Source organism: Procambarus clarkii, chromosome 10 (assembly GCF_040958095.1).
Source record: "Procambarus clarkii isolate CNS0578487 chromosome 10, FALCON_Pclarkii_2.0, whole genome shotgun sequence".
Classification (NCBI taxonomy): Eukaryota; Metazoa; Arthropoda; class Malacostraca; order Decapoda; family Cambaridae; genus Procambarus; species Procambarus clarkii.
In genome coordinates, this window is record NC_091159.1 from 39739125 (window position 1) to 39753225 (window position 14101).

Below are 14101 nucleotides of genomic sequence, written 5' to 3' on the forward strand. Positions count from 1 at the left end.
AGCACAACATCTTACACTATAGTGCAACATTTTTCTAGTACAGGACAGTATCTTTAGTATAGTACAATGTATTTCAGTATAATACAGTACAATATTTTTCAGTATTACAGTACTGTAAAATATCTTATTATCTTACAGTATAATACAGGTATAATATTTGGTTTTCAATTTATAATTTTTACAATATATAATGATGGTCCACTATAATAATAAACCTGTACTGAATATCTATTTATTTCTCTTTCAGAATAATGTAAATATGAAATTGTAAAAGGTAATGAAGCCAAAGTGTTTGAAATGCGATCACACCATGGAACATCATCGCTACACTTCCGCCAACGTTTACATCAACCAGCTACATTTGATATTGAGATAACAGGGCGGCCGCTCGAATTATTTCCAACATCAGTGACAAGCGCATAGTGAACTTGATGTTACCTGAGGATCATTGTGACTTACTAAAATTAACTTTAATTAGAATATATGTTGATGTAGAACCATCAAATTTTCTTATAATTAAAGAACTTACAAGCAACTAAGTATTTCACATTGAAATTGTGATTTTATATATATATATGAGACCTTAAGCTACTGGTTTAAATACTAGTGATACAGAGCCACACCCAGTGGGTGACAAGGACTTCAGTACTGTAATGACTTATCCAGTACTGTAATGACTTATCTCTGGTCTCTAAGTTTTTATCAGCATGTAAAACCAACAGCTTAAATTTAGTTTATTTCCAGAGATGACTGTGTTAAACTTATATTCCTTAAGTGAAAAAGGTACAGATACTGTTTTAGATAAAAAGTGTTGTTTTAAAATTTAGAAGAGAAAATTTTGGTGTAAAGATAAAAGCCCTTCATTGATATTAAACCCATAATAATTTACCTGACAAAGGGTAACTTTTTTTTCTAAACATTTTCCACATTTTAAAATATTTTCTCTTCTCCATGGTAGTATTTCCTGTACATTGGAGTTTAGTGTACTTAGTAGTCTTTAGTGTTTCTTCCTCAGTAGTACATTAGAGTTACGTGGAGCTGAAAATATTGTAGGCTATAGATGAATTAATATTGTAACGGTGATATTTTTGAAGGTGCTAATATTCACTTGGCTTAGCTTACTTATGTATTTACTGATAATCTAAGAGCTTCATTATTTTAACAATACTGAACAGATGTCTTGCAACTGGTGACAATATGCATCTGACTAATTTCCTCTTTATTTAATATCCATTCTTGAGATTTTTATAATAAACTTTATTATATTATTTATTTGTTATTCTTTTCTTAGTTTTCTTGAGACAATGTTGGAAATGCCAGTCTCTTGCACAGCTGTTCAGTGGGGGCTCTGACACCAGATCCTATCTTAAGATCACATTAACCATCACAATGTGAGCCGTGTCCATGACATTTGTGTAATTTTGAAAATTTGGTATTAGACAAATTTTTAAATGGCTAGTTACTGTGACATTAGGACAGATTTGGTGAAAGACCTCTTGATATGTGGTGTCCAACTTTCGAACAATCATAACGTCTAGTCCTGGAACATTGCATCTCTTGCAGGGTATGGGATAAAGTTATATTGACACTATCATTTATATTCTTGAGGTTAATTATAACCTTCATTTTTAGGAAAACCCCATCAGTTGCTTCCTGGTGCTTAAGCACATATTTGAGATCCACACTTCCAGAAGTCAGGATCAGACTGGCTCTCTTACAGAAGCGAGGATAGCTTTGGGATCAGAGATCAACTCAAAACTGAGGAAATCCCAGTAGAAAGTCAAATGAACCAAAACAAACCCCAGTTTAAAAAAGAAAGATTAAAAGAGGTAAACAGGGCAAATGATATTTTCCTGCAGGAGTAGAGCCTAGGGTTCCATCTCATAACCTACTTCATTCACTCTCCTGGTTCCATTAGGATTAGCTAGCCTCTTGAATTGATTCACCTTTATTAGCATAGATAAATGGAATTATCTGTTCCTGGAACTTTGATCTCATGCAGGACCATTGCTTTGTTTTTTACCATTCATAATTATTTCCAGTTTACAATTTTGCTCCACCTTTGGTTGAAGGTTCTCTTTCCTGATTTGTTGGTTTGCATCTTCCTTGAGATCTTTTTTATGAGTCTTCTTCTTTGAGAATGTTAATGGCTCGTATTATTGCTGGGATTGTACGTCACGTTCATTAAGTAATGATAACTGCTCTGCTCTTGCTTAGTTTCTCTTTGTTTTGTAAATTACCTGACAAAGTATGAAAGCTATATTTATTTTCTTCTTACAGCTATATTCTCGGACATTCATTTTAGAACATTTTGATACTCAATTTTTTAGTTATTTTATAACCTAGAAAATAACTTTAAAAAGTAAAGATGAATACAAATGTTAGAACTCATGAATGAGACCCTTAGAGGCCTGGTACTTTTATGGTCGGGCATGTGGCAAGGGACCAGAATACTGTATTAAGATGCATTCTGTGTTTTGGGGTTTGGATGGCCATCCCAGTTGCCTGTCTTTCTGCTCTTAGGTGCAGGGTTTTCCACCCTTGGATGTGTAACAAAGTCACAGACCTTTTCAACTGGCTGATTTTCACTCTTTGGTGCTAGCATTTTCCTGATTACAGCCTCCTGATTTTTTACCTTGCAGTACAGGCCTTTACATACCCTGGCTGCTGCCTGCATGGTGGTTATACTCTCTCTGCTTCTATTGGAAAGATCCTGAGTGCTTGCTCTTATCCATTGATCCTTCTGATCTAGCCGTTGGTTGTCTTCCTCATCCAGTTTCTTTTTGTTCAGCCTCCCAGCCTCTCCCATTGAGTCAGACCGAGATATCTTTGACTTGTGGACCCACAGGCACCAGTGGCGGCAACCACTGGGATTGTTTCCCCCCTTTGGGATTTTAATGACAGCCTCAGAGGTAACTTATCCTTCTGCAATCCCCTTGGTATGGTGGATTTTTTTTTGGGGGGGAGGGGGTAAAAAGCTTGGAGGTCTCTGTTCCTAGCACTCCACACTCCTCTTTTCCTATAGTAAACTCCAACCCTGGCCATTCCTCTTCTGTGATGGGGAAGCAGTGTCAAGATTTTGTGGTTGTCTGAAAAGGGTTTGTGTTTGCCCTGTGTCCCTCTTGGCGAACTTTGTTTCTAGGCTTGAAGGTTTATTTCTACTGTGGAGGTTTTTCTCTTGTATTTCCACTACATACAAGTTAGGTGGGTGCCTTACAGCCCTTCCTGCTTCCTGGGTGGGTTTCCATTACCAGACTGGAATAGCTTACTTTGAATCCCATGGAACCATAACTATGCATCTTGGATACAATATACTGCTTGCAGCAGCATTTTTATGCTTACTGTCCTTATCCCGAGAGTCGTGGTGCTTGTGGCTTAAGAGGCACAACAAATTTGCTTCAGCCCTTAGAAGTTTTATTTGACATGCTTGTTTTATTTTCTCAATACATGTTTTTTTGCAAGGCGAGGTATTTTCCTATGGTTTATTGGCCTTTCAGCTCTACTGCTTGTGGCTTCTAGTTGTGTGACCTGGGCCTCTAGTTAAGTACCTGGGAGCACCTAATTGTGTGCCCTGGGACTCTAGCCACTGTGCCTGGGCACTCCTATTTGTCTTTTGTGGGCATGGGGGTGAAACTAAGGATGGTTTTAACAATTTTATTTAAATAAAAAGGAAGAAGAAAATGTTTATCATTCATGTTGCATGTGGCAATAGAGATATAATTTTTTAAATCTAATTACTGTACCTACTCACAATTAAAATTATTATATAGTGTTATAACAAATATTTATTACCTAAAACAGATAAGATAAAAATGGCTTGGTAAATGAGAAACACACACTGCAACCAACCAGTACTCTGTGTAGGCACACACTGAAGAATGAAGCCACCCAAGTTGGCTTGTCACATGTGCCAGCATCTGACAGTGGCAAGCCACAACCTACCACAACATTACAGTCTATAAAACATTCTTTATTGTTTACATAACAACATGTTGCCACTAAAATATATATTCAATTTGTATTGCATGTTTTTGTGATCCTATTCAGGTGAAGTGGATGAATTCCACAACTGGGGTTTTCTAAGTTTTATGCCAATCTCTGATCCCCAAACTTCTGTCATCACCTTGAAAGGTGTTCCACATTTTTGACACATTTGGGTGTCCAGCAAACCACTGATGCTTCTCTGGCACTTGGAAGATCAGTGTGGGTTTTGGAAGCCTTGTACATTCCTACAGCATAGTAGTTGACGTGTTTAAGCACCAAGCTACTAAAGGCCTAGCAGACAATGGCATTTCATTACATTTAATGCAATGCTTTTTTTAAGTTAATAGTTTTACTTTTTATTTTAGTATTCCTGTCTGCAATTATGGCCTGTGTCATGGTTTCTCTGGAGTGATTCTCCAAATGATGATTTTCTAAAGTTTAGGCATTCATTTACTGTATACATATAAGTAATTTAAATTCCTTGATATGTATTGTATAGGCATTTATTTTGACTTTGAAGCATCCATAGATTGGGAGATGCAGTGTCCAGTTCGGTCTCAGCATTGTTCATCCTCACTGCCAAAGGACATCACTTGTTCATATTAAAAACTCACCTTAGAATTAAGAATTAAATTCACAATCTTTATATAGAGAAGCTTATATAATGAGAGGCTGCATCATGCTTTTATAAATCTTACAAAACTATTTTAGTTTGTATTAGGATCATGTTTACTATCATCATAGTATGAAAAAGAGTCACCTCCAAAAAAATATATATACAAAATTTATAATTTTACTTGTCTTTTTACATTATATGTTACAGAAATAGTTGCAAAAAAACAAAAAACATTTACAACAATTTGAAAATATATTGAAATTGATTATAAGATAAATGAGTAATTCAGCCGATCTGATATTTCTCCTGATTAAAGCAGAAAAGCAGCCAGACTCCAATAAAGTTAGTGAAGTAAATGCTTATTGAAAATTATGCACTCATTCCATTCAACATCAACTAATAATTTTGTTTGTATATTCATCGGAGTTGTATATGTTTCTTGCCATATTTCAAAGCAAGATGGTCTAAGCACTATCTTCCCTGGACACTGTGCCAAATGTCAACATGTGAGACTTCAAATCTAACAGCAGAGTGCTTAAAACTTGTTGGACAGGAAAGCTAGGGAAGGCATTGCTATTTAATGGGACAAAAACAAACATAAATATAAAATGAGGGTAAGAAATCCACAACGAAAAGAGTGAGGAAGAGAAAACCAAGAAGGAATAGCAATATCTAAGATTGTGTAGTTTGAGACTGTGATATACCACTGCATGGGGCTGCTGTGTGAATGTGGGAGAATGGAGGTCATCAGGACAAAAGTTCCTTTTGGCAAATTAAAAAGTTTTCCTGGGATTGGCTTCTCTGGAAGACTGCATGCTTATTCCACATGTTTTGGTCAATATTAATTTCATATACTGAATTATATGATTATTTCTTGCACTAAAAATACTATTCTGTTGATGCAAATAAACTTCACATTCATCTCATCATGTGAACATTGCATGTTTCATGTGACAATATCCAGTACTGTACTCTTTGTTACCATAGGCAGTCCCTTCATTTCATATAGAATAAATCATTCCATATTCTTATTACTGTAATAATTAAATACATCAAACAAAAAAACTTTCTTTATATAGCTACTTCTTCACTCTGTTCAATGGTGCTTTTATACCCTACAGCAAGCAGTTAATTCACTCTATATGATAAATTAACACATTCCATATACTAATGCATCACTCATGAAATTAATTCATAACATGCAAGAAATTAAATTCCTTCTCTTAAAATGTGTAAATCCCTGAAATTGCTGAAATAAAATTATTTGTAATTGCCAATATTTAGCTCTCATATACACATTTCATTTGTGATATCATTGTACAGCATTCTCATTCAAACTATTTTGATGAAAAATGGTTAAGTAAAACTAAAAGTAATTCAAATGCTGGTAAAGTATGTGAATTACAAAAACATTTTTAAATTTGTTACAAATATTTTGTCGCTTTGTCGGGCTATTATATTTATTTCATCTGCTCAAAGAAGTGTCAAGATACCTGTAATATGGACTTGTGTCATGCATAATGTTTTACTATTGATATGAATTTGTACATCTCTTCTGTGAAATGCATTTTGGTCTTTAAAAGTTGTGAAAATATTATATTACATATATATATATATATATATATATATATATATATATATATATATATATATATATATATATATATATATATATATATATATATATATATATATATATTGTATATATATTACAACAATTTGTGTTTGGTCTAAGGTAAGAAAATATTACTTAAAGAACCGGGTCAAAATAAGTTGGTTTTATTAAAATATTTGCTGAACAAGTTTTTATATCGATTAAAATGCAGTCACAAAAATATATACATAAATGTAACTGAACTGTGAGCCAAATGGAGCTAAATCTAGATTTCTGTATTAATATTCTCTCTTCACGCCACTGATTATTAGCTTTTGAATCTCAAGTATGTACTCAAAGATATAGACATATAAACTGTTTGAGAAACTAAAATCCTAAGTTAAATATTAGCTTATCATTTGTGGTCAACAACTCATTCTTGCCCTAATTAAATATTATTCACCATTTCATCTGTGTTCCAAATACTTGTGTGCTTCTGGAACTATCATCCAGGCCATTTTTGCTGATCTCGTAACATCACATCTGTCGCCACCGCTGCCAGTTACATCTTATTGCATAGCTCACAATGCTTGTAAAACATTGGTTTCATAATAAATATCACCAAAGAATTCTATCTTTTAATTCCTTGACAAACTTTATACTGAAGTTTTATGTAACAAGTTACTGATAGCCCTAGTTGCCTATATCTGATGCATCTCGTCCAAATTCCCCTTTGATGTCACTTAGACCTCTCTAGGAGTTCTGCCTCGTAAATAACTTTTGCAGAGCAGATCCCATGCAGCTACATCTAAAATGTTTATACTCTTTCCTTTTTTAATATTTTCCCAGTTAATTTTGGGAATACTGTATAACTATAAATATGGTGTCAAAAAGTTCACAAATAAATTGTCTAGAGTATAGATGCAAAACAAAATGTTTTGGTAATAGATTATTTATGGCAGTTCTGAAAATATGTATGTTTATGATATTCCTCATATTTGTTGTAATTTCAACCTAAATTAAAATTAAAATATTGAATTACAGTACAATATATGCACTGATCATTCCATAAATAAAAAAACGTAACTTCCATACTTTTCTAGCGGGTAATATGAGAGATAGATACCCGGAAGAGTTGATCTCTGGATGGTCCCCTGATATGCTATTTCCACACCTATGCTTCTTCACTCCCACAAAAAAAAAATAAAAAAAATATGGAATTACTGTATGGGATAGATGATTTTAGCATTATCGGAATGTTACTGTTGAAGCAGGGATGTTGCATTTTAGTGTCATCAGATGGCAGATTTAGTGTCATCGCCTACATGATTAATTTAATAAAAATTAATATTAATTAATTAAATAAAAAAATAATTAATTAAAAAAAATATTATTAATACCAATTGTCAGGGACAAAAAGCCTGTATTTAAGTTGATCAAGTTCCACACCTCCCTCCCTAGGACAACTAAAAACCTCCAAGATGGAACCCTCAACAATTGTCTTACTCCTGGGGTCCCTATTTTACTGCCAGGTGAACAGAGCCATCAAGTGTAAAAGGAAAAGTGTCAAAACATTTATGTTCTGCCAAGGGATTGAACCAGGGTTCCTCAGTTGTAATTACCCAATTGCAGTTACAGGATGAGAGGTATGCTTGTGGTGTCCCATCTTCCCAGTACTGTCATATAACACTTTGAAACTACTGACAGTCTTGGCCTCCACCACCATTTCACTTAACTTGTTCCAATTGTCTACTACTCTGTTTACAAAAATGAACTTTCTAATGTTATTTTGGCAGCTTTCTTTCCTAAGTTTGAACCTATGTCCTCTTCTTCTTAAAGTTACCATTTAAAAAAAAAAATCTGTAAATTTTATTGATTCCTATTACTATTTTGTACAGGGTGATCATGTGTCACATGAATTATATCACCTCTTTTTCTGCGGTTGGAAGAAAACGCTCACAGAGTGGGGGACTTATTTTATTTTATAATAATAATAATTAATTATTTAAATACAAATAATTAATTAATAATACGTCATAATTAATTATTAAATAATTGGTAATCCTTAAATGAAGACGCATAATAGCTCATTATAACGAATAAATAGATAATTAAAGTGGAATTAATTATAATGATTAGTGAATAACCATAAATTATTATACAGAAATAAAATTAATGGATAGCCGTTATAATGATAATGTATTAAATCAAATACAGTGAAGAGACATCTCTAATTGAAAGTTGCATGATTGAATTTACGGTAATTCCAATTCTTGGTATTCTTGGCTTATCACTTTGGGGGTTCCGTCGGAGCACCCCCAATCCCGTGAGGGCCAGCGGCGCAGAACCCCCACCCCCGAAGGGCGAGCGGAAGCTGGCTGCTATAAGTAGGAACATGACTTCTCGCTACCGTGGTCGTAAGCGTGCCCGTATGCCCGGAGAGGCCATTAAAAAACAATCAGGTTTTCCTGACTGAAAAAGGTACCATTCCGGGTCTACTAGGCAGATATGCTGCTAACTGACGCAGCTCGCTTGGTGGGCCGACGGAGTGCCATCTTGACGAGCCGTGGAGCAGAGGCGGGATGGCCCACCGACTGTGCCCTGGGAGGAGTACCTACTGCCGGGTTTGTACTCCATGCAGGGAGCGCTTTCCACCATGGCGAATGACTGGTCGATCCCGAGTATATCTTCGTCGTAGTAGCCCGCCCTCACAGAGACCAGTCCTGGAAGACTGGCCCCAGGGCGGGTGTGGGAATGTGAACGCTATCCACTCCGAGGCCGACTCCCCAGGGTCGACCCCGTGTTGGTCATTGTCGCTGTGGTGAGCCCCACGGGTGTGGGTGGAGTGGAGGTGTCAGCTTAGAAGCGTGTCGGTCGCCTCCCAGGATACCTCGCACGGTGGACATGCGAGCCGTGGTCCACCTTTCGGGTCCCACCGCGCGTTCCTCGATCATCACAGGTTTCCTCATCATCGTTCTATTGTGGATCTGGAAGTATTAAAGCAGTAAGGGTGGGCAGAAGCTGGTGTGCAGAGGTAACGTGAGAAGCAAAGGCACAGGTGCGTGGGACCCGCATCAAAGTGTTAAGCGCCGGTCCCCAAGTGTCCCGCTGTCCGCAGCTAATCCTTTGCCCAGTCTACGTGCTAGTAAGAGTAAGGAACCCCTTCTCCTTAATCCTTCTCCCGCTGGCCCTCGCGGGATTGGGGGTGCTCCGCCGGAACCCCCAAAGTGATAAGCCTGCAGATAGCTAAGAAATATTCCCATGAATTGTAATTAGTCTAATTAATGCAACTTTCATTTACTACCTATGGATGTAGTTATTAATTGTAATTGTTCTCTATTTTATCATTAAGGATTATTCATTATAATTATTTCTTAATACTTTATTGTTATGCACTAGTCAATAATTATTTATCATTCATCCTAATTAGCTATTTGATTCATTAAAAATAATTGCTTATCATTATACTATTTGTTATTATTATTATTTATTATATAATAATAATTTTATTTATTAATTTATTAATTTATATAATAAATTAATTTATTGTATATTAATTTATTATATATTAATTTATTATATATTAATTTATTATTTACCATTATAAAATAAACAAGTCCCCAATCTGAGTACGTTTTCTTCCAACCTCAGAAAAGTGTACTGCTGGCAACTTAGGCTGCGAGAGTGGGGATAACTGTGTAACGATTCTATTGTTACGTAAAGTATGGTGACAAATAAACACAGACACTAAGATGCTATATATATATTTGGTCGAATATACAGAAGTACACAGGTGATACTTTGGTGTGAGTTGAGCGCACTGAGCGTCGGTACAGTATCTCGCAAGTGTCTGCTCTAGACCACACTTGAAAGTAGACTAGTTAATGTTTGCTATTTTGCTGCTTATATGCTCGGGCAACACCTCACCGTGTTGCCCGGGCAACAACTCACCTCATTCATCTCCAAAGGTTGACAGGAATATTAACAATGCATTTGGAGCGAGTATATTATTAGGATAATCTACTCGCTACAGAACTCCCCCTCCCAGGGGATGAAAGGAAAAATACTTGATCAAGGAACTTAGCTGGTCGGTGAATTGTACGCCCTGCTCGCGTTACATAACCATCAAAGTTAACTTCCTCCTCTTCGCTGATGTCATCTAACTGGGGTCGTAGGGTGGGAGGTCGCACAGGATCGTCCGTTGTCGTAGGTGGCGGTGCTGCTGGTAACTGTGGTCGAAAAGTGAACTGCGTAGTCGGCGGATGTGTCTCTGGATTTAGCAGTGTCGCAGACGTTGAGACGAAGCCTGGAGCAGAGCAGAGAGCTGAGTGAGGCCGGAGTCGTGGAGCTCTATGTGGGAGAGCGTGGCGGCTCGATGCGGTCGTAGTCTGCTGTCTGCTCTGTGTCGAAGCTGTAGCGTCTTGGGTTGATTAGGACTGTACACGCCGAGTACTACATTGTTGACTGTGGAAATTGTAGTCTGGTACCAAAAGATGTAGGCAGTGTGTGGACAAGCTCGGTGTAGCAGGAGAGAAGAATGTGCATAATTGTTGCGTCCTTGGGTCGCTGGTGGAACATTTAGATCCGGGGCGGATGGGCTCGGGCACCAGGACATTAGGAGGTAATGTAGGCACGTAGTTAGGACAACGAGGTAATCACATCTAGAGCTGAATTGTCCTGAAGGCGACGAAGTGTCGGAAACGCAAGCTGTAAGTCCTGTACTGCGCAAAGGGCTTGAGTCGGCCGAGTATCAAAATGCAGTGAACGTGTAGATGAATCTGATGACAGAGCAGCTGTCGTGGGCGTAGGACAAGCAGTGCCCTGGCAGCGACGGAGAGTCGGCAGGACAAGCTGTAGATCCAACATGATGTAATCATTGATGAGGCTGTCAGATGAGTGAGTAACGATCGTGGAGCAGCAAGCCGTAGTAGATGAAAATGCAGAGATGGACGCGATGAAAATCATAGCTGTGGCGAGGGTGTTGGCAGTGTTCCATCACAGCAAACAGTAGCAGTAGAGGTCCAGTGAGAGTTCATGTTGTAGTCCATCGTGGCTGGGTATCGTCGAAACTCTCTGGGGTCACCAATGTAACGGTTCTATTGTTACGTAAAGTATGGTGACAAATAAACACAGACACTAAGATACTATATATATATTTGGTCGAATATCGTCCGTCGTCGTAGGATCAGGTTGTGATGCGACACCTGTTGCGTAATATATAGGCATAGAGAAAAGGTATTAGATTCTTGATTAAAGATTCTTAGTAACTGAAGTCTCAGCTGCTGGTCCAACGGTTGGCAGCTGGGTTAATAATAATTAATGGAGAGTAATAATAATGAAGAATAATAATCATGGAGACAATAATAAAGGAATAATTGATAGTATTGTTCCGAATCGAGTCTTCGGAACCGAATTAATTCTTGATCTTAATAAAGATAATATAAGCATAAAGAAAACTTAACCTTTTCTTAAAGTAAAGATTCTTAGTAACTGAAGCCTCAGCTGCTGGATCATCGGCTGGGCCGCGCCAGCCGGAACTTCAGCAGCTGGGTGAATAATTAATTATAAAGAATAAATAATAGAGAATAATAACAATGAAGAATAACAATAGTAAGGGCGACGAACCAGCCAGTGATTAACAATCGCTTGTGCACTGCTCAGTTATGTTATACGACATCGAGTAATGTGATACAGCAGTTGTTCTCTGTCCAATAATTAAGAATAGATTAATGACGATTATAATAAAGAATAATAATAAATAATGATAACTATAAAGGATAACACTAATAAAGAATAATTGGCTGGATTCGACTGACTCGATTCTTCGGAACTGAGGTAATTCTCGATTTTATTAAAGTAGGAAATAAATAACGAAATAAATAAACTGGGCCTGGCCACGCGGGCAACACCACCAGGTGTGGCGCTGGCCGCCCACACGTGCATTGCACGACACGCACTCCCGGGCACGGTACTGAGGGCGGGAAGGGCATGCTCAGAAGGAACACCGCCAGCTGAGCCTTCGGCTGCTGGATCATCAGTGAGAACCACTTCCGCCGGAACATCAGCAGCCGGGACGGGACATAGGGGGAGCCTGCACGTGCACCCTACGTGGCCCCCAGACCCGGTCGCCGCCTGCAGGAGGCCCTCAGTGGCGGGCGAGAGCCCGGTACGTCCACACCTCGTGCCCCTCAGCCCGGGCGAGAGGCGAGGCAAGGCCCCTAATGCAGCCCCCAGAAGTGTGAGAGCCGTAAGGAGCCCGTCCACGTGGCCCACGCCGTACCCCAGGCACGGACACTAGGCCACGCCGTGCACACCTCCGGGCCCCAGTGACGCCCCCTAGGCAAGGAAACCATTAGGACTGTCCGCATGGGCCACGCCACCAGGCGTGGGAGACTCCAGCCCACGGGCGTGGAGGAGCCCGCACGTGCATGCCTCGTGGCCCAGGCGCCCACAGGACGAGGGCGAAACAGAGCCTCTAGGGACCCCGCCTAGGGCAAGCAAGCCCCTGAGAGCCATGACCAGATGGGCGACACCACCACAGTGGCGCCGCCCGCCCCCGGGCGTAGAGGAGCCCGCACGCAAGGGGCGAAGGGTGCCCCCAGGGACCACGCCTAGGGTAAGCACGCCACTGAGCCTGGCCACGTGGGTGACACCACCAGATGCGGCGCCGCCCGCCCCCGGGCGTAGAAGAGCCCGCACGTGCACACCTCGTGGCCCAGGCGCCCACTAGGGCAAGGAGCGAAGGTTGCCCCCCAGGGACCACGCCATGGCAAGCACGCCACTGAGCCTGGCCACGTGGGCGACACCACCAGAGCGGCGCCGCCCGCCCTCGTACGGAAGGGGGAGCCACACGTGCATGGCACGACCCGCACGCCCGGGCACAGGACTGAGGGCGGGGAGGGACCCCACCGTGCAGCCCGCAGGGCGGGGTCCTTAGAGAGGGCAATTAAACCTGGGGCAGCTAGCTACTGCGTCAGAGCACGCACGACCGGGGACAGGCGCTGGGCACACGCCGGGCACTGGGGACATTCCTAACTAAAACAGGGCGCCCCACACGCGGGCGTGGAGGGGAAACACGGTCAGGACTGTACCTTAGGATAATGGAGATGGGCCGGCTGCTCTGGAACGCCTATGGGTAACAATGAAAACTTCACTCAATCAAGAGCCCCTTGTGGGCCGCCCTTGTAGGCGACAGGGGGTGGCGTGGAAGGCTATGTCGAAGGCGACATGGTCAGGCTCCGGTTAAATAACTGGTCGGGCTCCGGGGGTGTCACTTGGGCTGTGGGTTGTGCATGGTCAGGCTTCGGTTCGTGCATGGTTGTGGTTCAGCGATTGTTTGTGTACTAGTGCTCCAGGTTTGTTTGCTAAGGCTCTGTAGCGAGTAGATTATCCAATAGATTGATTGATTGATGAAGATTAAGCCACCCAAGAGGTGGCACGGGCATGAATAGCCCGTAAGTGGTGGCCCTTTCGAGCCATTACCAGTATAAAAAGATGATACTGGAGATCTGTGGAGGCGCAACTGCACCCTGCGTGACGGGAGATGTCTCCCGGACCAAGTGGTGACCAAATGGTCATTTATCCAATAATATACTCGCTCCAAATATAGTGTTAATATTCCTGTCAACCTTTGGAGATGAATGAGGTGAGGCGTTGCTTGGGCAACACGGTGAGGTGTTGCCCGAGCAATATAAGCAGCGGTGTAGCGAACATTGGCTAGTCTACTTTCAAGTGTGGTCTAGAGCAGACACTTGTGAGATACTGTACCAACGCTCAGTGCGCTCAACTCACACCAACGTATCACCTGTGTACTTCTGTATATTCGACCAAATATATATATAGTATCTTAGTGTCTGTGTTTATTTGTCACCATACTTTACGTAACAATAGAACCGTTACAGCTCTAT

At 40.4% G+C, this 14101-nt stretch overlaps 1 protein-coding gene across 1 annotated transcript in view; it reads left to right on the plus strand.

The window, feature by feature from the left end:
• The window catches only part of LOC123745507 (fibrillin-2), a 196791-nt gene extending 196368 nt beyond the window's left edge, over positions 1-423 (plus strand). Inside the window, 2 exon segments of the mRNA XM_069322332.1 lie at positions 248-251; positions 254-423. Of these exon segments, the coding sequence (XP_069178433.1) occupies positions 248-251; positions 254-423 (174 nt within the window).
• Positions 424-14101: the final 13678 nt, after the last annotated feature.